At 49.2% G+C, this 27,314-nt stretch overlaps 1 protein-coding gene and 1 long non-coding RNA gene across 2 annotated transcripts; both read right to left on the bottom strand.

Moving 5' to 3' along the window:
• Positions 1-685: 685 nt before the first annotated feature.
• On the bottom strand, positions 686-2,834 carry LOC136011047 (uncharacterized). The gene is made up of 2 exons (XR_010611168.1): positions 2,647-2,834; positions 686-1,100 (listed from the first exon to the last, which is right to left on the bottom strand). It is a non-coding gene; the product is annotated as an uncharacterized LOC136011047 (long non-coding RNA).
• An 11,247-nt stretch (positions 2,835-14,081) lies between these two features.
• On the bottom strand, positions 14,082-21,787 carry LOC136009989 (heat shock factor protein 5-like). Its single transcript, XM_065670556.1, has 6 exons — positions 21,208-21,787; positions 19,804-20,172; positions 17,850-17,944; positions 15,788-16,147; positions 14,748-14,887; positions 14,082-14,112 (listed from the first exon to the last, which is right to left on the bottom strand). The coding sequence occupies exons 1-6, from the start codon at positions 21,785-21,787 to the stop codon at positions 14,082-14,084; spliced, it is 1,575 nt and encodes a 524-aa protein (XP_065526628.1).
• Positions 21,788-27,314: the final 5,527 nt, after the last annotated feature.

Genomic DNA, 27,314 nt, shown 5'->3' with positions numbered 1-27,314 from the left:
TTTGCACGAGGGAGCGGACCCATCCAACTGCGGATGCGCTGCTACAAACAGACCACTTCAGTCACCGTGAATAATGCCACCGTGATATCTTTATTCCACTCTCAAATCAACCATATGCTCATCCTTAATGATGCACTAGTTCTTTGCATTCAAATATGCATATAAACATCCAAAAGAGTTACTGTAAGTTTTTATTAAAAAACCCTTAATGTTCAAGTTTTTTTCCTCAGTACAGGTATATTTTCCTTAAAAAGTACTGCATGTATCAAAAACATAAGGTTTATCCCATCATTGTCAATTGTCTTTGAAGAACTGTCAAACATCTTCAACTGGAATGAACTCCAGAAGAGCCTCAAGAAAAAGCTTTTAGTTTTCTAAATGTATGACAAGAGGCTTAGTATTTTGTGGCATAGACAACAGACCATTGACAAGTAATCCTTGCGTTTACAGCATTCTTTCAGGAATGGTATCAATTCCAAATCTCAGCTGAGAATTCACACCCTGCACAAAACTAACCCAAGATCACAAGATACATTACTTGCAGTACTTGAAGTTCCATCGACATTCAGGTTTTTAACAGCTCTTTAAAGACGTAATGGTGCAGATCAAGTACAAGCTTTTTGCCTCAGTGTAATACACATTTAAATTAAAATAAATAAAATAAATAAAAAAAAAATAAACCAAGGAAGACAAATATCTTTACATTTTATTGTTCAGAAAAAGAATCTTAAAAGAAAGCATTCAGTAGCCCACTTGTGCTTAAAATATTCAATGCATCAGAAAGCCAAAAGGAAACAAAAACCACACACATTTTGGTACACCGTGATCAGAAAGGTAACACAATAAATGTTCAGGAATTGCACTGTATTTAAAATGCTCACTAGAATCTGATCCACTTCTACCTGTGGCTACTGAAGCTGCTCAGTTCCTTTTCCTCTTCAACTGCCAACGTGTGAAGGCCCTTCAGGTATAAGTGATGTGAAGAAGGTTGTGATAAAGGACCAAGCAGAAGCCATGAATCCAGGCTCCTGCATTGTATTGGCATCTTCACCTGCATCTTCTCCACTGTCTTCATCAATCCCATCATCCATAAGTCGTTCCTTTAAAAACAGAAATTGAAGCAATTCAGCTGCTTCTTTTCAGAGCTCTAACACAAGGTCACCAGCAGCATCTTCCCACATTAAGCTCAGAACAACCTCCTGAAGAATAACTAGCATGAAAAGAGTCTGCGACTGAAGTAGAGACCATCAGAAATTGTCAGCCTAGAAAAAATACAAGATTTAAGCCGTAGGCACAACACTGAGACCCAAACTGAAAGCTTTGGGGTTAAACTGACTACATTTCATTTAAGTTGACTTTCTGTCCAGGCATTACAGCATACTTTATAATATAATACATAGGAGTCTCAGAAGACACGTCTGCTCTTCCTCACCATCTCTTCAAGATCAGGATTATTTGCATGTTGCCCATCACGATTCACATCCATGTTAATGACTACCTGCTGTTGGCCTCACTCCTGCCTTAAGGGGAACCATCCAGCTTGGTGTCTGTGTAAGAAAAACGAACGGCTGAAAAGCAATCTTTTGAATGGAACAAAAAGGTTTTTCTGCTATACCTGCTCCCTAAACACAAATGTCCAGACCCTGCTCCTAAGCCTAATGTGTTAGGACAAAAACCAGGACCTGGGTATGTTCTATGCAGATTGCTCTCAGAATAGTCCCTTCAACAGGGATATCCTCACTTATTTACCCACCTAAAATTCCTTCTCTGTAAAGTCTCACTGGGCACCACTCTCTGGTGACCGACACACCAGCTCCCTAAGCGGCAGTGTCCAGACCCTGCTCCTAAGCAGGTTGTTAGGAACGAAACAAAAACCTGGACATGTTCCATAGAGGGAGCCCTCAGGAACAGTGCCACCAACAGGGATAAACTCACTTATGTACCCATCTAAAACTCCATCTGTGTAAAACTCCATCTGTGTAAAGCCTCACTGGACAGCACTCTCTGGTGACCGAGTCTTCAGCAGCCTATGTGCCAATGTCCAGACCCTGCTCCTAAGACTAATATGTTAGTACAGAAACCAGGACCTGGGCATGTCCTGCAGATGGTGCATTCTAGAACAGCCCCTCCAACACGGATATCCTCACTTACTTACACACCTAAAACCCCATCTCTGTAAATTCTCACTGGACACCACTCTCCACTGAGATGCTTTGGGGGATGCTCCGGTGACCCCCTCGCGGACACACCGGGCACCCCCCGCTGCCTCCCCGCCCGCTCCCCTCGCGCTCTCCCGGCTTCCCCCCCTCCCGCTCCCACCGGCTCACCCCCACTCGCCCCACAGGAGATGCGCTCCCGCCCCACGCCTCTGACCGCCACCTGCAAGCCGAGGGCAGCGCGGGGCTGAGCTGGCCCCGCCCCGCCGCCTCCCCGCCACTTACGGGGGCGCTGTCGGAGGGGCGCACCCCGAGGGCACGGACCCGGAGCCGCCGCTCCCCAGCAGCGCTCCCAGGCGGTGCAGCCGCTCCAGGGGCTCCTTCTCTTTCCCTGTGCGCCACACGCGGCCGCTACCGCTGCGAGCGGGGCCCCCGCCGGCCCCCACCGCCCGCTCCGCTCCGGGACGAGCGGAGCCGTTCCCGCCCTCACCCGGCCGCGGCTCCGGGCGTGCAGCTCCCCGCCGGTCCCGGGGCCAGCGGCTCCACCCCCACAGCAGCACCACGGGCACCTTGCCCGACCGCTCTCCCGGTGCCGGTGCGGGCACCCCCGCAGCCACACCGCGCACCGGCAGCTCGCGGGTCCCAACGCTGAGCGACCGGGGCCAGGCGGAGCGGGGCCTGGGGGCGGACCGGGGAGCGCCAGGGGGCGGTGCTGCCTCGCCAGACCCACCGGCAGCGTCTCGGCCAGCGCCGCCACAGGCGGGAGCGGCAGAGCCGAGCGGGGCGGCGCGAAGGGCCCCTGCGGGAGGCCCCGGGGGCTGGGGAGAAGTGGTGGGCACGGACGCGGGCAGCGGCGGAGGGACGGCTCCGAGCCGGAGAGAGCCAGCGGGACCATGCCTCCCCCGCCCGGCCGCCGCATCCTCACGGCCGAACCGCGGCCGAGCCCTCCGCGAGGAGCCTCCTCCTCCCTTGAGCCCTTTTCCCTGCGGCTTCGCCACTGCTCGGCGTCCCCCGGGCCCCGTCCCGGCCGCTCCCCCCGATGAGCGCCGCCCTTGTTCATCGCGAGCAACCCGCAGGCTCGTGTCATCCCCCTCCCCCTCGTAGGGCTGGATCCAGCCTTCCCCGTGCTGCTTTCGGGGGCTGCTCCTGGGCACCGCGGCTCGGAGAGCCCTTGGGGAACCTGCAGCGTCAGTCTCGCTGGGAGGCAAACCGCTGGGCCCTGCAGCAGCCGCTCTTGTGCTCCGCAGCACGCTCGCAGCATCCTTCATCCCGAAGTTCCGTAATAAAGGGATGGCTTCGTCACATCAAGTGCTTCCTTTTGTTACAGTCCGCATGGAAAACAAGCAAGATTCCTGCCTTCCCCACACTGCGCACTATTAACACAAACCGCGCCGGGTCAACACTCGGCACCCAGGGGTGATGCAGCTTCCCGAGGGAGAGGTCTCCTCTGTACTGGTCACTCCAGGACTCTCGCTGCTGGAATACCCCACGGTCACCGTGGTGGCCCGGTCACGATGGGCTTCTCCACTGCAACCACTACGGGTTTGTGCTGGCGGCAGCAGCGTGCCCGTGGCCACTGGGCACCCAGGGATGCTCCGGCAGTTGCCGCAGGGGGACCAGCCTCTGCCCAGCCGGCTCGAGGAGGTCCTTCACGGGCTGCTCTTCCTCTGTGCCTTTCGTCCAGAGGTGGAGCATGCGAGGGGTCACAGCTCAGCCTGGGCAACGGAAAAGGGCGTCACGGCCACCTACGAGCAGCAGAGAGTGACCGACGTTCGCAGGGTGGAAAGACAGCCCCTACCATCTGCCATGGGCTGATCCAGAAAGTACTGCAACAGGATGAAGCCCCACAACATCTGCAATACATTACACCATCATGGTGTGACACCATACAGCAGCAGCAGAAGCTTTTTAGACAGGGAGGAAAATAATCCAAATCCTTCCCAAGACCGGTTTTGCCATAGGACGAGGCAAGTTCAAGGGACCTGACCGGGAGATTCAGGTTTGGGGAATAAAACGGCAAGACGGACGTCACCAGATCCCCACAGACGTGATCAGCAAGGAAACAGCAATGCCTCCACCAACCAGTAAGAAACAAACACGAGCTTTCTCAGGTGTTGTGGGGTCTGGAGAATGCACATCCCAAATTACAGTCTGGATGTGAGCTTTCTCTATCACGTGACCCGCAAGAAGAATGATTTCAAATGGGGCTCAAGAGCCTGAGGGTTTGGGTCCCTTTTCCAATTGCCTGGTCAACACCTGCTTACCTACAAAGTGACCCCAGTTACTTGGCTTCCCTACCCTCTAATTCCAGGCTACCAGCTCCATTATCCCAGCATCGGAGCAGCCAGGTGATAACATGCTCACCTGGACCACAGCCAAAATCCTTCTGTATATCCCACAGCTCACTCAGGGACAGGGAGCGAGAGCTTCCCTCTGGTTCTGCCTCCTCCTCTCTTTCTAGCGCTGGCCCTGCACCGTCCTCTGTCACTACACGAGGTGACTTTCATGTTCAGTTCTTCTCTGTAGAGGGGCAACTGATAACGGCACAGATTGGTTCTTTGGTTCAGCCCAAGTGCCTGCTACCGGGGCTGGAGTGGCTGCTAGTGTCTGCTGTCAGGGCTGGACTAGCAGCAGCACCTGTCACCACGGCTGGAATGGCTAGAGTGCCTGTTGATGAGGTTGCAGTAGCCGCAGTGCTTGTTGCTGGGCATGGAGTAGAAGCACTGCCTGCTGCTTTGCCATGAGATCCAGGGACCTTTTCTCCTTGAGGGTACTGGATAGTGCTGAGCAGGGCTCGGTGGGCACGGGGCAGGCCCCAGCACGTTGTGGTGATTTTGCCTCTCTGGTATTGCCAGGACGATGCTTTTCCCAGCTAATGGAGTAGTTTTCCTGGATTTTGCACTTGTTCAGGGGTGAAGTTCCACAGCATTGCAGGGGCCACTGGCCTAGGTACCTGCACATACGATCCCACACACCCTGCCACCCATAACTGTACAGCCTCGGGGAAGATGTCTGGGGGGTATGCTCACATCATTGTTTACCCTTAAGCAAGACCTGAACCATATGCAGCAACGCGCTGGTTCCCAGCAAAGGAGCAGGTTGGTTTCATGGGTATTCAAAGGACACTTAAAGTGTCTGAAATTCTCAAATACTACCGTAAATAGCCTGGTGGGGAGGTGGAAGATGTGGGACATCTCCCCCATAGGTTGGTCCTCCGAGGAGAAAAAGCAAGAGGTACAGTTACTAATAGTTGCCACAACGTGGATTCCAAAGTACAGAGGGGATGGCAATGCTGAGAGCACAGACCAGATTAACAGCTTCTAGTACAAAGATGTCAGCACTATTCTTAACATCAAGACACAAACACGGCTATTTAAACTATAAGATTTATTATCACTATGAACACCAAGAATGCTATAAATAACAATAAATTTATTAAGAAAGCTATAAATAACATACAAATTTCTCAATAAAGCTATAAATAACATACAAATTTGTGAAGAAAGCTATAAATAACAATAAATTTATTAAGAAAGCTATAAATAACTGTGGTGGTTTAAACCGATCCACAGAGCTCGTCTACTCACCCCCCCCCCCCCCCCTCCCCCGGACCTTCCCCGCTCCCGGAGGGATGGGGAGGAGAATCGAGAGAATGTAACTCCCAGGGGTTGAGATAAGAACAACCCAGTAACTAAGGTGTAACACAAATCACTACTGCTACCACCAATGATAATATTGATAAGAGAAAATAATACGAGAATACGTACCACCGCCAAACGAGTTCGACCCCCCTGAAGAGAGCGTGTGCCCTTCCGGGTAACTCCCAGTTACCTCCCTGGGCATGACGTGCTGTGGTATGGAATACCTCTTTGGCTAGTTTGGGTCAGGTGTCCTGTCTCTGCTTCCTCCCGGCCTCCCCTCGTCCCCAGCAGAGCATGAGACTCACAAAGTCCTTGGCCAGAATAAACATTACTTAACAACAATTAAAACCACTCAGTGTTATCAACTCTCTGCCCAGGCTGGAAGTCAAAACACAGAGCTTGCACCAGTTACTAAGAAGGAGCAAAACGGCTCCTGGTAGACCCAGGACAGTATCCACCCCTTATTCCATACCATTCACATCATGCTCAGATCCCACATTTTCAGTATACCATCTCTCTCACATATATATATATATATATACATACATCCACACACACACACAGACAAAGAAATAATTTCTTAGTGCATGGACCAATCCCTATAATGCCGTCGAGTCCATTCTGTCCATGATGTCAGGTTCCATCCCTTGTAACAGTCTTTCAGGGCAGGAAAGGCTGTGTGCAGTGTTGGATTGTTGCCTGCTGATGCTGATTGTTCCTTCACTGCAGAACTTGTCTGGTTCTATCAGAATTCATTCTCTGTTGGGATGATGGTTGGAGGGAAGTCAGGGCCAGTCGCTGGTGACCTGAAGACATCTAATTGATGGGCTATAAAAGTATTACACAGCAGGCAACAGCATACAATTAAGTTCATTGACTGTTTTCCCCTAAAATCAAATCCCCTTGAGGTATACATCGGACTTCCCCATCTTCCCGCATTACCCACCAAGTATATCTGGGTCCCTGAGCAAAAGCAATCCCACAAGTGGGTTTGCCTTTACCTGAAGCAGGAATAACCCAAACTGTCTTCCCCAGCAAATTCTTCATGTGCACCACAGGAACTTTGTCCCCCTCTACAATATGTAAAAGTTCTGACTGGGCTGGGCCAGCTCTATTGACCAATCCTCTAGTGTTAACCAACCAGGTGGCCTTTGGTAAGTGTGTATCCCAATGCTTGAAAGTTCCCCCACCCATTGCTCTCAGTGTGGTTTTTAACAGCCCATTGTACTGTTCGATTTTCCCAGAGGCTGGTGCATGGTATGAGATGTGATATACCCGCTCAATGCCATGCTCTTTGGCCCAAGTGTCTATAAGGTTATTCCGGAAATGAGTCCCATTGTCTGACTCAATTCTGTCTGGGGTGCCGTGTCACCACAAAATCTGTTTCTCAAGGCCTAGGATAGTGTTCCTGGCAGTGGCGTGGGGCACGGCGTATGTTTCAAGCCATCCGGTGGTTGCTTCCACCATAGTAAGCACATGGCGCTTGCCTTGGCGGGTTGGTGGGAGTGTGATATAGTCAATCTGCCAGGCCTCCCCATATTTGTACTTCAGCCATCGTCCTCCATACCAAAAAGGCTTTAACCGTTTGGCTTATTTAATTGCAGCACGTGTTTCACGCTCATGAATAACCTGGGCAATAGTGTCCGTTGTTAAGTCCACCCCTCGGTCACGGGCCCATCTCTATGTTGCGTCTCTGCCCTGATGGCCTGAAGTGTCACGGGCCCACCGGGCCAAAAATAATTCACCTTTCTGTTGCCAATCTAAGTCCATCTGAGCCACTTCAATCTTAGCAGCTTTATCCACTTGTTGGTTGTTCTGGTGTTCCTTGGTGGCCCGACTCTTGGGTACATGTGCATCTACATGGCGTACCTTCACCACCAGGTTCTGCGATATCTTGCCACACAGTGCAGCAGCCCAGATGGGTTTACCTCTGCGTTGCCAGTTGCTTTTCTTCTATTGCTGCAACCACCCCCAGAGGGCATTTGCCACCATCCATGAGTCAGTGTAGAGATAAAGTACTGGCCACTTTTCTCGTTCAGCAATGTCCAGGGCCAGCTGGATGGCTTTCACCTCGGCAAAGAGACTCGATTCGCCCTCTCCTTCAGGAGTTTCTGCAACTTGTTGCCGAGGACTCCATACGGCTGCCTTCCATCTCCGATGCTTTCCCACAATACGGCAGGACCCATCAGTAAACAAGGCATACTGTTTTTCACTTCCTGACACTTTGTTATATGGTGGGGCCTCTTCAGCATGCATCACCTCCTCCTCTGGTGACATTCTGAAATCTTTGCCCTCTGGCCAGTCCATGATGACTTCTAGAATGCCTGGACAACTGGGATTTCCTATTGGAGCTCGTTGTGTAATTAGTGCACCCCATTTACTCCATATAGCATCAGTTGCATGATGTGTAGAGGAGACCCTGTCTTTGAACATCCAGCCCAGTATGGGCAACCGGGGTGCCAGGAGGAGCTGTGCTTCAGTGCCAATCACTTCCAAAGCAGCTCGAACCCCTTCATAGGCTGCCAGTATCTCTTTCTCAGTTGGGGTATAGCTGGCCTCAGATCCTTTGTACCCCCGACTCCAAAAGCCGAGGGGTCGACCTCAAGTCTCCCCTGGAGCTTTCTGCCAGAGGCTCCAGGTAGGACCATTTTCCCCAGCTGCGGTGTACAGTACATTTTTAACATCTGGCCTGGTCCGGGCTGGTCCGAGGGCTACTGCGTGAACTATCTCGCGTTTAATTTGCTCAAAGGCTTGTTGTTGCTCAGGACCCCATTTAAAATCATTCCTCTTCCGGGTCACATGATAGAGAGGGCTTACAATTGAACTGTAATTTGGGATGTGCATTCTCCAGAACCCCACAGCACCCAAGAAAGCTTGTGTTTCTTTCTGATTACTTGGTGGAGACATTGCTGTTATCTTGTTGATCACATCTGTGGGGATCTGTCTACGTCCACCTTGCCACTTTATTCCCAAAAATTGAATCTCTTGTGCAGGTCGCTTGACCTTACTCCGTTTTATGGCAAAACGGTCTTTCAGCAGGATTTGGATTATTTTCCTCCCTTTCTCAAAGACTTCTTCCGCTGTATCGCCCCACACGATAATGTCATCAATGTATTGCAGGTGTTCTGGAGCTTGCCCCTGTTCCAGTGCAGTCTGGATCAATCCATGGCAAATGGTAGGGCTGTGTTTCCACCCCTGGGGCAGTCGGTTCCAAGTGAACTGGACACCCCTCCAAGTAAAAGCAAACTGTGGCCTGCACTCTGCTGCCAAAGGAATTGAGAAAAATGCATTGGCAATATCAATTGTGGCATACCACTTGGCTGCCTTTGACTCTAATTCATACTGAAGTTCTAGCAAGTTTGGTACGGCAGCACTCAATGGCGGTGTGACTTCATTCAGGCCACGATAGTCTACTGTTAGTCTCCACTCTCCGTTAGACTTTCTCACTGGCCATATGGGGCTATTAAAGGGTGAGCGGGTCCTGCTGATCAGTCCCTGACTCTCCAGTCTACGAATCAGCTGATGGATAGGAATCAGGGAGTCTCGGTTGGTGCGATATTGCCGCCGGTGCACTGTTGTGGTCGCGATTGGCACTTGTTGTTCTTCGACTTTCAGCAACCCCACAACAGAAGGATCCTCTGAGAGACCAGGCAAGGTGGACGGCTGCTCAATTTCCTCAGTCTCCAAAGCAGCAATACCAAAAGCCCATCGGTACCCTTTTGGGTCTTTGAAGTACCCTCTCCTGAGGTAGTCTATGCCGAGGATGCATGGAGCCTCTGGACCAGTCACCATGGGGTGTTTTTGCCATTTCCTCCCAGTTAGGCTGATTTCAGTCTCCAGTACAGTCAACTCTTGGGATCCTCCTGTCACTCCAGAAATATAGATGGGTTCCACCCCTTGACAGCTTGATGTCATCAGGGTACACTGTGCACCGGTATCTACTAAAGCCTTATACTTCTGTGGGACTGATGTGCCAGGCCATTTGACCCACACAGTCCAGTAAATCCGATTATCCCCTACCTCCACCTGGCTGGAGGCAGGGCCCCTCTAATAGTTATCACAACTTTGAACACTTAAGTCATATTGAAAGGGATTATTCTTCGTTATCACAGGAGCTGGAGTAAAGTCAGCTCTTCCACTTCATCTGGGGGCCTGCTCACCAGAGACTGAAGCCGCAGTTCTCATGGGATGATGAGTCTTGGGCCTTGCTCCCCTCTTCAATTCACCCACCCGTTCCTCCAAAGCTGAAGTAGGTTTTCCATCCCACTTCGTCATCTCTTCTCTGTGATCCCGCAGGTAAAACCATAGGGTGGCCCGTGGTGTATACCTCCTGTATCTTCTCTCTCGAAGAATAGGACGCCTTTTGTTAATAGCTGAGACATGTGTTGGTACACGTGAGGAGCTGGATAAATCAGATAGATCGTCCCTCAATTGTTTGAGATCCTGGGACAGTTTTTCCACAGCTGAGATGATGGAAGGGGTGAGGTTGTCTTCGAACTCTCGGAGTTTATGAATCATTTCATCCACTGTTAGTGGTACTATATCATTCCAGGTTACTGTTTCCAATGAATGGGCATATGATGATGGTGCATTCCGTGTTAGTTTTCGCCACATGGGTCGTGTACATTCGACTTCATCTGGGTCTATGGGTACATCCCCATTATTTGGCTTGATGTGGTAGATCATCTCTACGATGGCTGATTCCCTCAGAGACTGGATGCCTTTGTCTAAAGTAGTCCACTTGGCCGAACGACTCATAACATCGTCCTTGTATGGAAACCTTTCTTTCACAGCTGCCAAGAGCCGCCTCCAAAGACTGAGGGGCTTTTTCTCTCTTGCAATTGCTTTGTCAATTCCCCCTTCTCTAGCAAGTGATCCCAGCTGCTTGGCTTCACTGCCTTCTAGTTCGTGACCATCGGCCCCATTGTCCCAGCATCGGAGCAACCAGGTGATGATGTGCTCCCCTGGTTGACGGGTAAAATCTTTTCGCATATTCCGTAGCTCGGTTGAGGTCTGAGGTCGAGAAGTCACCTCTTCTTCTTCTTTGTCGTCATGTGATGATGACTCCTCCTCAGATACTGGACCAGGTGGTGAATACATTGTTTCTTCATCTTGCTTCACCCTTCTTGCCTCCTTTTTGCTTTTTCTCTTGCTTACAGGGGCAACCGATATTGGTACGAATTGGTCCTCTGGTTTAGCTCCAGTGATTATCACTGTGGTTTGAGTAGCAATTGTACTTGTCGCTGGGGGTGGTGTAGCTGCTGTGCTTGGAGCTGGGGTAGCCGTGCTGTCTGTTGCAGCCAGAGTTTGGGTAGCGACTGTACTTGTCACTGGGGGTGGTGTAGCTGCTGTGCTTGGAGCTGGAGTAGCTGCGCTGACTGTTCCTTTGCCCTCAGATGCAGGGGCATTTCTTTCCTTTGAAGGTGCTGGATAGTGTTGAACAAGGCCCTGTAAGCATAGGCCAAGCCCCAGCACGTTGCCATGATTTGTCTGTCTCTGGTATGGCCAGACTGACCACACACCTCATTGAAGTGTTTTACTAATTCTTCTGGATTTTGCACTTGTTCGGTGGTGAAATTCCAAAGTACTGGAGGAGCCCACTGACCTAGATACTTGCCCATACTATCCCACACACCCCGCCACTCATGGCTGTCCAGCCTCAGGGAAAATCTCTTGGTCCTCCTATATCGTCGTTTAACCCCAGACAAGGCCCAAACCTGACTCTGCTTAACTCTTGAAATCAGACGAAATGGTTGTGGGCAAAACACACTCTGTATGCGTGCCCACATGGTAATCCCCATCACACTCAGCAAACAGGTCTCAATATTAAAAGGCCATTCAAGAACTTCAAAACTCTCAAATGATGCTGTAAATGGTCTGAGAGGGGGGCTAGGAGGGTAAAAGAATGTCTCCTTCACAGGTTGACCACCTGAGAAGGAGAAAAAAGATGTGAAATTGCTAAGCACCTTTATTATATACCTCCCAAAGTATAAAGGTGGTGACCACACTGGGAACATAAGACCGATCAGTTTCATGATCAATGATTCTATTGTATTACAAGTCATTATAATAAAGTACAGTGAGACAAAAACCTTAGCCCAAGCCCCACACTTGAAAAACACCAACACAGCAAATACCGGCTGTATGTAATGTACAGCGTTCTGAACCTGTGAGATCAAGAGGAACAGCTTTGAGAGCCAATAAATCAGCATTGTGACGAGTGACTATTAATCCGGTCAGATCTGTCGTTGTCTCAACACTTCGTGCCCCACGCTGGGCGCCAAAAAGAACTGTGGTGGTTTAAGCCAATCCACACAGCTCGTCTACTCACCCCCACCCCCGACCCTCCCCGCTCCCAGAGGGATGGGGAGGAGAATCAAGAGAATGTAACTCCCACGGGTTGAGATAAGAGCAGCCCAGTAACTAAGGTGTAACACAAATCACTACTGCTACCACCAATGATAATATTAATATGAGAAAATAACAAGAGAATACGATACCACTGCCGAATGAGTTCGACCCCCCCAAAGAGAGCGTGTGCCCTTCCGGGTAACTCCCAGTTACCTCCCTGGGCATGACGTGCTGTGGTATGGAATACTTCTTTGGCTAGCTTGGGTCAGGTGTCCTGTCTCTGCTTCCTCCCGGCCTCCCCTCGTCCCCAACAGAGCATGAGACTCACAAAGTCCTTGGCCAGAATAAACATTACTTAACAACAATTAAAACCAGTCAGTGTTATCAACTCTCTGCCCAGGCTGGAAGTCAAAACACAGAGCTTGCACCAGTTACTAAGAAGGAGCAAAACGGCTCCTGGTAAACCCAGGACAATAACATACAAATTTGTGAAGAAAGCTATAAATAACAATAAATTTATTAAGCTATAAATAACATACAAATTTATGAATAGAGCTATAAATAACAATAAATTTATTAATAAAGCTATAAATAACATACAAATTTGTGAAGAAAGCTATAACAATAAATTTATTAATAAAGCTATAAATAACATACAAATTTTTTAATAGACCTATACATAACAATAAATTTATTAATAAAGGTATAAAAAACATACAAATTTATGAATAGAGCTATAAATATAAATTTATTAATAAGGCTATAAGCAACATACAAATTTGTGAAGAAAGCTATAACAATAAATTTACTAAGAAAGCTATAAATAACATATTTATGAATAGACCTATGAATAACAATAAATTTATTAATAAAGCTATAAATAACGTACAAGTTTGCTAAGAAAGCTATAAATAACATAGAAATCTATTAATAAAGCTAAAAAGAACAAATTTATGAACACCACTATAAATAACATAAATTAATAAAGATATACATAACACAGAAATTTTTTAATAAAGCCATAAATAACATACAAATGTACGAATAAAGCCATAATTAACATACACATGTCTGAATAAAGCTATAAATAAAATATAAATTTATAAATAAAGCTAAAAATAACAAATCTATAAATTACATACAAATTTATGAAGAAAGCTATAAATACCATACAAATTTATGAATAAAGCTATAAATAACAAATTTATGAGAGAAGCTATAAATAACATACAAATTTATGAAGCTATAAATACCATACAAATATATGAATAATGCTATAAATAACATACAAATTTATGAGTAAATCTATAAATAACAAATTTATGAATGAAGCTATAAATAACATATAAATTTATAAATAAAGCTAAAAATAACAAATCTATAAATAACATAAAAATTTATGAAGAAAGCTATAAATACCATACAAATTTATGGATAAAGCCATAAATAAATTTATGAATGAAGCTATAAATAACATACAAATTTATGAAGCTATAAATAACATGCAGATTTATGAATAATGCTATAAATAACATACAAATTTATGAATAAAGCTATAAATAACACAGAAATTTATGAATAAAGCTATAAATAACATATAAATTTATGACGAAAGCTATAAATACCATACAAATTTATGAATAAAGCTATAAATAACAAATTTATGAATGAAGCTATAAATAACATACAAATTTATTAATAAACCTATAAATAACATACAAATTTAGGAATAAAGCTATAAATAACACACAAGTTGATGAATAAAGCTATCAGTAACTTCAAAGTCAGGAAACAGAAGAGGTGTGATCCTGAACCCAGGCCCCAGTTCTGTGCCAAGCGCTGCTGCCGCACTCGCAGGAGGGAACCAGCCAGCAGCTGCTCCACGTGTTCACACGCTCCTCACTCTGGTGTCTTCCTCCAGAAGCAGCCCCGCTTACACGCTCCACCTTCCGGCTCGTGGGGATCTAGGAAGCAAACGACACCCAGGAAGTATCAGGCCTTGCCTATGGCTCACCTGGCAGCACGCACAGCAACTGTGCTGCCATCGGGGACAGTCCAATCTGGCCAAAGGCGGCCTGCCACTTGAAAATCTGAGGGTGCTTTTCTCCTGTGTTTCAGCACATGTATCAGCAGGCTGCTGTGAAATTTATTTAGTGAGCTGAGCCAGAAAGGTTGGACTCGTGCACTCACTTCGGCAGCGTGCGGGGCTTTTCCCCTCTTACTTCAAGGTCACCTCATTAGTCAGTGCTCCCTTTGTGGCACTCTCAGCCTCCAGCAAACATAGCCACAGCCTGCATCTCAGTGTTGTGTACTGTGACGTGCAGGGCTCTCACACAACTCCCACAGCTTCAGCTTTTATTGACTGATAGAATTTATTCCCTTCTCCACCCAGGAGTCCTCAGCACCAGCTTATCTATAGAAGCGTGTCGGGAAGTACGCTAAGAGCTCGCACGAGTCTAATAGTTGAACTGAAGGCCCAGTGAGGTACTTACACTGCAGACAATAACTCAGCTCTTGTGATCTCCCCTTCCTGGAAGAGTTTCAGAGCAGCTGTCTTGGCCACCTCTAACAAATGTAGGATCTCTTACCAGGGACTCACCCTGCTGTGAGCTGTCTTCTCTTCCTGCACTGAGGTTTTGCAGGGGACCCTGGCTCTTCTGCAGCTTTCTTCACTGCCTCGGATCCTGAAGTCAGCTTGCTCTCTTCCATCACAGATCCACATTTAACACTCGCATTCTCCTTCGAATAAACACCCCAAAAAATTAAATAAACCCGATAGTTTCTGGTTATCACTGTAGGCACAAAACAAGAACAGTTCTTCTCCACTCCAAAAGGGCACCTGAGAAGTGCTGAGCACACGATGACTGTTTTGAACCCAGAATTAAGGTTGCCAAACTGAAATTCAAGCTCTTACAAAATGGCAGACTGGGCAAAACACAGAATCTGAAAATCAGAATCCGCAAACTTAGGGGACATGTCCTCACTGCCTTAACTTTGCCCTCAGTTATCAAACCAGCCACAAGAAACAAGCCAGAAGAAACCCAGGAGCACTCCTTGTTCCCAACACGTGCATTACTAACGGCAGATCCAGCTCAAACAACCTGACAGAGCTGTGCCATGCAAAACTGCGCACGCAGCCACGCATTTCTGGGTGGGAATCTCTTGCTAATGAGGCATCGGTGATTCCAAAAATCACAGTCTCCACCTTGAGTCTGCTCTTACTCACTGTTAAATATACAAAAGGCGAAGCCTCTGCGCATTAACAGAAATATAACTTTGACAAAGTTGTGTCTTAACAGTCCAAAAGGCCTCTGCAAACACAGAAACTGAACACTCTGGGGACAGCAGATACCGCCCAACACGCCTCCTGCTCCCACAGGGTACCCACTGCACTCTGCCATTTGTTCTTGGAAACGTGCTGTCTTTGTGTATGGCATAAGGATTGCTAACAAGGCCTTGTGAAAACCCTTTGGCCAGCAATGCCTTCGTCTAACATTCAAAACACAACTCCTAGGCATAAAAACTAAGAGGAGGAAGGAGGACTCTAGCTCACTACCTTCGCCAGCCAGAGCCCACATTTCACGAGTGAGGAGCTAAACTTGGTCGTTCCTGGGGAGTTTTACCTCCATTTAGCACTACTTGCTCTGCACTAAACAGTGCTTCCACAACAAACATTTCGGACTGGTGAGCTGGGTTGTGATCTAGTCCTTCTCCCTGTTCTTCAAGGGCTCCCTGTGTGGTCACAGAGTCTTGCGCCGTTTCAGCAGCGGCAGCGCTTTCTATGGCCGCATTGATGTAGCTTTCAAGCAGCTCTCCATCCCAGCTTTCTGCAGGCTCCGGTGTCAGTACATCAGCACTGCGTGATGCACACATCTCATTGAAAATCTCAAACACATCTTCATAACTTAATTCCAGCAACTTCTCCTCGTCATCAGATGCATGATGTGCCCCATCAGAGGGCAGGCGTTCAGCTGCAGAAGGTGGCTGCACTTCAGGACTCTGCGAGAAACAAAATACAGGGAATTTCTAGATCAAAAAATCACAACCATTTTCAGTCAGGGCTGATGGATTTTACTGCTTCTGAGGGCTGTGCAAGTGCTTACTGATGGTGAGGACATAAGCAGGGCACGATGATCAGTGCTGTAGCTGGCTGCATCCCTCAGCAGGACCTCGGGGAAGTGTGTGCCCCAGAGCACGCACGAGGTAAACTGATTATTGGCCAGAGCTCAGTGAGATCCACAGCCAAAGCACTGTCTTCTGTACCATCTGCACCGCCCCTGCCACCCTGCTCCAGGAGAAGTGACCGAGGCTACACTAAGGCTCAGAAATCTCAAGCCCTTTTGATCCCTTCTGCACACTGCTCGTGTGCAGGCACTGACCCGGCACCACTGGCTTACACACCTGCTTGCATTTGGCCTGCTCGCACGCAAGGGATCTTCCACCAACCTCTGCCCAGATGCACCAGCAGCTTTTGACTGGCAGTTCCCTGGCTGCGGCTGCATAATCCAAGCAACCATTAACCAGGAAGTGGTTAACCAGGAAGTTACCAGGCCACTTACTGGTTAAGTAACCAGTCCATCTCTTCTGACTCCACGGACTTGCTTCTCCAAGGAAGACCCTTTTGGCAGCGTATTTCTATTACATTTCAATCTAGCCACACCACCACCCCCTGATGACTCCTTTGGGACCATGTGCTATCCCAGACTCTGGTCTCAGCCTTCAGACATCAGAACTGATGTGACTGTGACTTCCCATTACTCACACTGATCCTCACGTGCTGGAGGGAAAAGCAGCTCACAATGGAAGTGAGAGGACAAAGATGCACTGCGTGGAAAATAAACACCAGCCTATCAATGGCATGGCTGAGTGTTGGCTATTTCTAGCCTCACAGCGACGTTACCCTGGCCATAACCTGCCCACCTCGGGTAAGCTCATATTAAAACAGAAAAATGTGCAAAAAGGACAAAAGGTTGGTATTTGCAAGACAAGAAACTGGATGATCAGGCTTGCACAGGTCAACCCTTTTTCAGCACACACCAGCAGAGCTTGCTTTGCTTATCCCCTGTGAGGAAAAAAAGTACCTCCATGCTACTGGAATGCGAAAGGAAGCCCTGGCGTTTTTACTGAGGTTCTTTTGCTATTGGATAAGCCAGGCCACCCAATGAGGTGCAGTTTCCACCAGAATTCTAGAAAGCCTTGACAGGAAGCACTGGAGCTCTCCTAGACAGGATATCTCTGAGCTGGGGCCAATTCCAAATGTCAACTTGGTTCTTCTCATGCATCCAATGAAACTCAGGACTGCCACAAGCTGTTTGGGGCACAAAAGTGGAGCTGATTCCCAGTATCATAACATTAAAGAATCCCATTTTGTGCAGGCAAGGACTTTCTTCAAAGACAAACGGAGACTCATGAACTAAAGCAAATTATGGTGAAGTCAAACATAACACTTTTACGGGAAAAAACACTCTGCCGATGAGGAAGCCCACTGTGCCGCTGCCCTGAAACCTTACCTGCATTACAGCACTGCCCCTTCCGTGTTTCAACGCAGCGCTTTGAAATGGGCATTGGCAAACCATGTTACTTTCCCTTTCCAAAGCAGATCCAGTCCCAAACTTCTCTCCTTCCTGCCGCAAGCCCAGAACCCTGCGGTCCATGCACGGGGTCTCCTCCCTTCCCCCTGCTCTCTGTGTGCTGCACTCACCTGCACGAAGCCGCAGTCGGTGGACGCCGCAGCTGCAGCACTGGTGCTGACAGTCAGAGGCCCTCCCTGGGCAGGAGGTGAACACTGCGGGGTGGCTGCAAAATTCAAACACAGGCCATCAGACTGACAGAACTGGTGCCCAGTGTGCACAGTTCTGTTGCTTACTTGCGTTAAACACTGCAGTAACCGCTCCGTAGGATAATTCCCTGAAAGGGATTATGACCTCCCCACTGACTGTGAGACTGAGCTCTCCACCTTAAAACATATTTCTTCTGAAGTATGTAGACACAGATCAAACATACGTATTGTGGGATTAACCAACACACACACACACACAAAAACTTCATGTTCACTCCTCTCTATCTTAATACCACCTTTTTGATTTGGCTGCTTGACTGTCTCAACACACCACACCACAGAAAGGGGACTCACACAGGAAGGGCCTGCACGTTCACACACACGCTGGAATGAAAATGGGATCTTATTCCAAAAAGCAGCTCTGCAGATGAAGCAGTTTCTGCGGGTCTCAGGTTTTGGTGACACGCAGAGAGAACTTACAAGGAAAGGCACTGCTGGCAGGACAGACAATCTTTAAAATTTGCAGTCCTTCTGGGCGAGAGAGAAATCCTTGATGAGATCAGATCTAGGCCCATGTTCGCAGGAATTAAATGGTACGAGTGTGACTTGAGATGGCCACGTGATCAGACCCGTTTCTTTGCAATGCCTGACACCTACGCGGGATTCCTCACGAGACAGTTGCTATGATAACCAATATGGATTTGAATACCTATACCTATTGCCCTTTTTCATACGAAGTCCATGAACTTTTGTCCAGTTTGGAGCAACAAACACAAGAGCTAAACAACATGGAGCGAGCTAGTGGACATCCTTCCACAGCAGCACGAGACATGTGTCTGACTCCTGTTACTTCAAAAGTTCATTCTCAGCAACCTTAGGGTGAAATCTGGACATCTTTCAGAAGAACACTCTGTGGCCTGCAAACATATTACAGTTCTGCATAGTGCCAAAAATCTAAGGATACCTGGGCTTCACTCCCTGGGAACATCGAAGGATGTGGACAAACCCAAGAAATCCACCAAAGAAACCTAAAGGGCTACTGTAAAAACAGTGCAAGAGAGCAAAGGAGAGATTGGCTCTAACCTGCCGGAGTCATCCTAAGGAAACAAACATGCAGTACAAAGAGCCTAGTTTCTAAGAGAAGAAAAGGAAGAACCCAAAGGGAAAAAGTGCTTGTGAAACAGGAGGCAAGTGGAAAACATAATGTCCAGATCACAGGCTATAAGAAGCTACAAGTAAAGTAGAAATTGCACAACTCTTGCACTTAGTAGAGCTTATAGTGAAGTCAACGCGTGAATCAAACGCGCTGTGATGCCTGTACATCAAGGGGAGGAGAACAAACATAACCGTGTAGCAGCCCAGACTGGTGACCAGTTCTGAACGGGTCTGAAGTGCAGAATGGTGCACAAAAAGAATGGTTTGCACTCACAACACCTTTTCCGGGGGGGTTTTGCCAGCTGCAGCAGTGCCTGATCTAACAGCAAGAAAAAGTGCACCTGTGGAAATCCCATTGATGGGCTCGGCCGGCAAAGGCAAAAGGGCCAATTCATTTGTAATACTTCAAGTCTTCCAGGTGAATCAAGATTCCACACACACCTGCTTCACCCACACACTTTTGTCCTTCCCTGCTCATTGCAGAGAAGGCATTTCTAAACTCTTCTGTCTCTGATACAGTTCACCTCATCAGGGCCAGATGAAATGAGCGGCTAAAGCACATTCTGTCACCGGCTGGTAGTAAGTAACGGACAGGGAACACACATCTCACTGCAAGCACGCACGTCAGATACACACACAGTGACAGAGCACTGGGGAAAAACATTTCATGCATCACTTTGCAGTAACTTCTCGAGCAGCAAGTGGAGAACTTTTGCCGTACGTGTTGGATCCGGGGCTTGCAAGCACTGCCCTGGAGATGCGCAGCTGCCGGGTTCTGGAAGGGAAGCAGCAGCTGGAGCCCCTCGCTGAAGCGGCAGAAGCGAGAACACGGTCTGGAGAGTGTACGTGACCTCGGTGGAACACTGGTGGAGGACGGGAAAGGGAGCCCCCTGGCCTGGGAAAGCTGCGGAAGCCACGTGCCCTGGCAGCGACCCAACAGAACCCTGCCACGGTCTGGAAGGGACCGGACGCTGCTGGGAAGCCGTTGCCTGGAAAGCAGGGGGCTGCTGGCATGAGGCCGCTCTGTCAGAGTAAGGAAAGAAGCTGGCTGGACAACGAGGTTGAGGAACGTCTCCTGCAGTCACCAGTCCTGCAAAACAAAGGGAAACAAGGACTAAGGGAAGGAGTTTTCACTAGCCCTGAAGGGCAGGATGAGGAGCCAAGGCTCCACAACGTTCCCTGGGAAGACCACCTTTGCTCCAATGCCCTTAATCCAGAAACAGACTCTATTCTTACACCTAAACAAACAGTAACTGCTGTAGCACTACCGCCTGAACACACAGGAACATCAGTGCTGTGCCAACACACAGTCATCTCTGGAGCATTCAGTCTCCTGAAGCCCTCAGGAGCAAGTGATCGCTACTTAAAAATGTGCTATTATAAGTCAAAATGGGCAGGAGCTGACTAAACCGGCACAAGTCGTTTAGGAAGTGCTGTGAGTTACAGCAGGCAGCGAGTTAAAATAAAAGGGGAATCGTGAAGCACGGCTCTACCAAACTCCAGTGCTGACAGCACACGGGCAGCCAAGGCAAGGGCAACGTCCAAATCCTAAACGTGACTCTGAGAGCCCTTGATCACAAGTCCGTCAGTTTGTCAAGGAGAACAAAGCCAAAGCCAGCATTTTTCCAAGTAGCTCAACCAGTTCAGTTGAGTCTAAAAAAGCTCAGACTTTGCCGTTTTATTACTTCCAAGACATTCCCTTTAATCTTCCCTGGTTTCCTCTCTCAGCCAGTTACTGATTCATGAGCTGGTACTTGCCCTCATAGGGTTACCCATCGCTTCACACAGGTTTAACAACAGCTTATGGAGCAACCCCTCAAGGAGAAGTAACGTTCATCTGGTAGGGCTGTGCCCGCTCCACAGACAGGGTGAGGGTGCTCTTACTGCAGCCCCCGACAGAGGCCCTCTTGCAGCCGAGGGGCAGACTGAACCACACGCGAACCTCGCTCCCCGTGCCTGCTGGCAGCACATCTCCCTGCGTGAACAGCAACGGCTTTCCCGCACCAGCGGCGCTGAGCGGCCGTCAGCAAGGTCAGGCAACCCTGCTCCCTGCGGGGGTGGCGATCTACAAACCCCACAGCACCCAGAGCATCTCGGCCCGCAGCCCGCGGCCACCCCAGCTCACCGGGCCTGGCAGGCTCGCCGAGCGTCGAGGGCGGGCGCTGGGAGCCCTGGGAGTGCTGGGGCGGGCGGCTGGGCAGCTCCAGGCCGGCCGCCAGCTTCGCCTTGTTGGCGCTCGTCAGGCGCTTGAGGCGCACGAGGAGCTCGGGGCGGTCGCGGCGGAAATGGGGGCTGTGGAAGTGGAGCAGGGGCCCGGCGGAGCTGCCGCCATCGCCCCCTGCCGGGTCCTGCAGGGTCCCGGGCCCCAGCCCCAGCTTGCAGAACCCGTACAGGTTCAGCTGCCGGATGAAGCTGGAGAAGTTCCTGGTCTTGAAGAAGTCGGCGCCCAGCGCCGCCCCCTCGCCGGCCGGCTCCGTGCCCAGCAGCTCTCGCTCGAAGAGCCGCTGGTCGATGAGCAGCCCCTCGCCACGGGCATCCCAGCGCACGGAGCCGCAGCGCGGGTTGTTCACCAGCTGCCAGAGCTTGGCCGGGAAGTGGTTGGGGTTGAAAGCGCCGGGCAGCCGCTGGCCCTCCATGGCGGTCCCCGCCAACGGTCGCCGCGGCCGCTCGCGCTCCACCGGCCGCCGGGCAACGCCCGGCCCCATCGGCCCGCGCTGGGGGAGCGACACTGGCCCGCGGCCGGCTTCAGCCCACGCTGCCCGCCGGGGCCGGCCCCGCCACCCCCTCGCCTCGGCACACCGCACCCGCAGCCCCGCCAGAGCCCGCCGGGCCTGCAGCGGCTCCCCGCTCCCCCAGCCCCGCCGGTCCCCTCGCCTGCTCCCCGGTCCCTCAGCCCCAACAACAACAGCATGACAAGAACTTAAAAACCAAACCTGCAGCAACGAGAGAAAAGCTCAAATCTCATCACTATGAACAGCTCTCCAGCAAACTTTGCTCCTCTAGAGCTACACAGGGAACAGGGAAACACGAACCAGCAGTGATGCACAATGCAAGTGCTCAGCACCCCATCAGCGATCCCCAGCCGGTCCCGAGCAGCGATCTGCGCCTTCCGGGTAACTCCCCCCAGTTTCTATACTGGCCATGATGTGCTCTGCTATGGAATATCTCTTTGGCTGCTCTGGGTCAGGTGTCCTGGCTCTGCTTCCTCATGGCTTCCCATGCCCCTCCTCACTGGCAGAGCAGGAGAGACTGGAAAGTCCTTGCTCGACCAAAGTGCTACTGAGCAACAGCTAAAACACCGGTGTGCTACCAGCGTGATTCCCAGAACCAAGCCAGCCACAGGGAAGAGAATCTATTCCAGCCCAGCCAAAACCAGGACAGTATCCACCACTTATTCCATACCATTCCCATCATGCCAGGTCACGCGATGTGCCAGGACAGAAAGCTCATGCTGTACATCACCTGCACAGGTATAGCTTGGGAACAGTGCCAGCAACATGGGAATCCACCCTTGCTTAGCCACATAGAAGTGCATCTGCATGCTGCCTACAGAGTGCACTTTCAAGCGCCACCGAACCAAGCTCCCTAAGTGGAAATGTGCAGATCCTGCTCCTACGGCTAATGTGTTAGAACAGAAACAAATAACTGGACGTTTTCTACACAGACCCTGATGCTAAGCCTAAGGTGCCAGGACAGAGAGATAGTGCTGGGCATCAGCTACAAATGGCGTTTTCTGCAACAGTGCCATCAACAGGGAAACCCGTTGGGGTGTCAACCCCCTCTCCTTTTTTGGTTTCTTTTTTCCCTTTCTTTTCTCTCCCCAGATTTTTTTTCCATGTTTTTTTGTTCCACTCTTTTTAACCCCACCGTTATTTTATCCCACTCTCAAGCAGCACAGAACCAAGCTCCCTACGTGGAAATGTCCAGATCCTGCTCCTACAGCTAATGTGTTAGCACAGAAACAACTGGACACGTTCTACAGAGGGAGTCCTCCGGAACAGTGCTACCAGCATGGATATCGTCACTTGCTTACACACGTAAAACTCCATCCCTGTAAAGCCTCACTGAACAGCACTCTCTGATGATCCACAAAGCAGCTCCCAAAGTGTGAACGTTCAAATTCTGATGCTAAGAATACAGTAAGAAACAGAAAGCTGGTGCTGGGCATCACATAAACATGGTGTCTTCCGCAACAGTGGCACCAACATGGTAATCCACCTTTGCTTAGCCACCTAAACCTACACCTGTGTACTTCCACGCAGGGCAGCGCTCTCAGACAGCCCGTAAACCAGGTCCCTATGTGCGAATATCCAGACTCTGCTCCTAAACCTCATGTCTTAGGACAGAAGCAAATAGTTGGACACGTTCTACACAGAGAGCCCTCTGGAAGGGTGCCACCAACGTGCATATCCTCACTTACTTATCCCACATAAAACTCCATCTCTAAAGCATCACGGGACACCACTATTCAGTGACCAAGACACCAGCTCCCTGAGCATGAATGTCCAGACTCTGACGCTAAGCCTAAGGTGCCAGGACAGAGAGATGGTGCTGGGCATCAGCTACAAATGGCGTTTTCTGCAACAGTGCCACCAACAGGGCAACCCATTGGGGTGTCAACCCCCTCTCCTTTTTTGGTTTCTTTTTTCCCTTTCTTTTCTCTCCCCAGATTTTTTTCCCATGTTTTTTTTGTTCCACTCTTTTTAACCCCACAGTTATTTTATCCCCGCGTTTTCCCCCTTACAGTTCCCCTCCTGCTCCCATTTTCACACCCCACACACTATTTTTAATGATTTTTTCCCCACAGGTTTCTCTCTTTTTTTTCTCTCCCTCCAGAGTTCTTCGGGGATTTCCCCTCCCCCCCCCCCCCCCATCCGTCCCCCCCTTTTTTTTTTTTTTAGTTTTGGAGGGTTTGTTTGTTTGGTGGTTTTTTTTTTTTTTTTTGGGGGGGGGCGGGGGTGTATTTGTTGTTTTTTGTTTATTTCGAAGGTTTTCTTACTTCTGCTGGAGGTTTTTCCATGGTGTTTTTTGTTCCACGCTTTTTTGCCCTACTTCCCCCCCACACACACACACACACATTTTCCTCCCTCCCCCTTTCTCTCTCCCACTGTTTCCCCCAGGTTGGTAGATTTTTATCCCAAGGTTTCCCACACACACCATTCCCTTCCCACTTGTTTCCCCACCCCCATTTTCCCTTCTGGTTGGTGGGGTTTTTCCTCAGTTTTCCCTCGCCACTTTTTTTCCCCATCCCTCCCCCCCCCCCCCCCCGGCCTTTTTTTCCCCCATTGGTTGGGGTTTCCCCACAAGGATGGGGATTTTTTGACACCTCCCCCCTTTTTTTCCTCATACCCTCCCCCCCCCCCCCCCCGGGGTTTCATTTGATTTTGGGGGGAGGTTGTTTTTAGTGATGGTTTTGAGTGAGGAATTTTTCTGCCCGCCTCCCACACCCCTTTTCTTTTTTGGCCGGGATTTTCTTCCCAAGTTGGTGTGCAGCTTTGGGTGCAGTTTTCGTTTGGTTGGGTCTGTTTTTTTTCTTTTTTCCATGTTCCTTTTCCTTTCCTGGATTTTTTTTTCCACCTTTTTTTGTTCAACATTTTTTAACCGCCCGAGTTTCCCCCCCACCATTTTTTTCTTTCCACCAGTTGGTGTGTGGGGGGGGTTTCTCCCCCTGCCTTTTTCTCCTCCCCTCCACACTTCCCTCCCCCCCCGCCCCCCCCCTTTCCCTCCCCCACGGGGTTCGGTTTTTTGGTTGTTTTTTTTTTTTTCTTGGGGCTTTCCCCCTTCCCCTTCCTTTTCGTTTGCTGGGTTTCCCCCAGGTTCGTGCTTTTTTTTTTGTTTTGGGGTTTTTTTGAGGGGTGGTGTGGTTTTTGTGGGGTTTCTGGGATTGTGAAGTTTTGGGTTTTCTTTCTGTTTTTTTCCCCCCAAAGATTTTTTGGGATTTGTTTTTTCTTTATCCCCTTTTTCCATTTTTTTTTAAGTTAAAATTATTCTACTTATATTTTGCTGGACTTTATCCATTTTTTTTATCAATGCATTTTATCCGCTTGTTCCCCTCCCCCCCCCACCCCCCGCCCTTTCTTTCTCCCGTTCTGGCTGGTGGGTTTTTTTTCCACACAGTCCGATCCTATTCACCCCCCCCCCCCCCCGCCACTTTTCCCCCCTCTCCCTTCTCCCCACCAAATCTCCCCCTCCCCAGCTTTTTCTTTTCCTCCCTGGTTGGTTGATTTCTTCCCCACGGTGTTTGGGGGGAGTTGGTGCGCCCCCCGCCCCCCCTTTTTATTCTGGCTGGGATTTTGCTCCAAGTTGGTGTGGAATTTTGGGTGGAGTTTCTGTTTGTTTGGGTTTTGGTGGGGTTTTCCCCTTTTATTTTCTTCTTTTTTCTGGTTTCTTTATTCCTGGATTTTTTTTTCCCACCACCTTTTTTTTTCCGCATTTTTTAACCCCCCAGTATTTTCCCCTTTCAACGCCCCGCTTTCTTATCTCCACCTGTTGGTGGGGGCTCTCTTTTTTTCCCAGTTTCCTTCCCCACCTTTTTCTCCTCTCCTCCACACTCCGGGCTCCCCCCCCCCCCCCCGGATTGGGGGTTTTTGGCTGCTTTGGCTTCTCCTTTTGTTTCCACAGGTTAGTGTTTTTTTCTTTTTTCCTTTGGTGAGGGGCTGGGGGTGGTGTGGTTTTTGTTGGGTTTCAGGTTTTTAAGACTTTGGGGTTTCTCTCCCACCCCCGTGTTTTTCCCCCAGGGATTTTTTGGGTTTTGCTTCATTCCTTTTTTCTAGTTTATTAATATTTTATTTATATTTTGCTGGATTTTATCCATATTTTTTGTTCCACTATTTTACACACACACATGCTTCCCCTCCCACTTTTTCCCTACCCTTTTTTATCTCTTCTGGTTGGTGGGTTTTCCACACTGCCTCCCCCCGCCCCCCCACTACTACTTTTCTCCCTTCCCTTCTCCCCCCAAAACCTTTCCCAACTGGCTGGGGGCTTTCCCCCCTCACAGACCCGTTGGTGCTCTTCCTTGCAAGAGGAAACACGCACTCCTGTCCTCTCCACACCTACTCCTATAAGACCTGATCCTGGCTGGGAAAAAGATCACTGCTTTTCCCCACCCCAGGTTTTATAGGCTGGAGCCTGCCCTGATTTAAACAGCATCAGCTGGACACTGAACTGGAATCAGCTGATGGATGGAGCCGGTCCTCATTGGTGCTGGTGGGAACACAGCCAGCCTCAGGTGCAAGTGACCAAGGGGACGTGATAGGAGAGCCTTACTGGAAGGGGTGGAAGGGGAAGAGTTCAGCATTGAGTTTGGGGGTTCCCAAGGAGTTGGTTGTGTAATTGGGGCTCACCTAATGGCCCAGCAGCCTTGCAAAGCATGTCAGGGCTTCGCAACTTGTTCTGGATCAGAAGGGAGAGTGATGGATGTGCAGGAAAGTCACCCCTTCCCGTGTGCTTTTCTTGTCCTTCACATTAACAATACATTTACTCAGAGTACCAGGAATTTCGCAAACTCTCTGGGATTCTCCACAGACCCAGATCTTCCCCGGTTCATTATGTGAGATGTGGAAAAACTTCACTCCTCTGGTAGAGGTTTGCAGTGTTGGTGTTACTGCAGATGCAGGGAAAAGTCAACTTGAAAGTGGGCACCTAAAAGTACTGTATTTGTAATGCTGCACTGCCTCAGGAAAGGCATCTCATTTGGACAGAGAACATTGTTGCAGTGAGTAAGCATTTCTGTGGATTTCAGTAGACATAGTTTCCCACAGATTTAAATTGTCATGGAAAGTTGCACACTTCCGAGAACAAATACTCTGTGTGCTTAGTTAGCAGTTTTCTTAGCAGCCGAGATCGGGTTGCTGTCAGGTATCGTTTTCTGCTGTGTGCTCCTGTTCAACTTCACAGCGAGTGTAAAAGTTGTTCTTAGGAGAAAATCACCTTTCCACTGAGAATGACTCTTTTTTGCTGTGCTCTCTGTTACTGGCTTCCACTGTTCTGCTGCTGCACTGTTCAGGTTCTGAACACATGGAGCACCCCTTCCTTCTCTCAGTTTTAGTAATAAAAGGTCTACAGGCATAATGATTTGCTTGTGCTTTTGTGCATTTTCTGAAGTAATTTTTCCTTCTATATGATTCCCCTTTTCCAATTGTGCTTTCTTTTTTTTCAACTGTTCCGGTTACAATTAAGGCTGAAGTAAGGAGCCACGCTGTTAGAAGCATCCAGTGGTTACCAAGGAAA

Source organism: Lathamus discolor, chromosome 3 (assembly GCF_037157495.1).
Source record: "Lathamus discolor isolate bLatDis1 chromosome 3, bLatDis1.hap1, whole genome shotgun sequence".
NCBI classification, from domain to species: Eukaryota; Metazoa; Chordata; class Aves; order Psittaciformes; family Psittacidae; genus Lathamus; species Lathamus discolor.
Note: the sequence above shows the minus strand (reverse complement) of the source record. Positions and strands in the feature narration are given on the sequence as shown.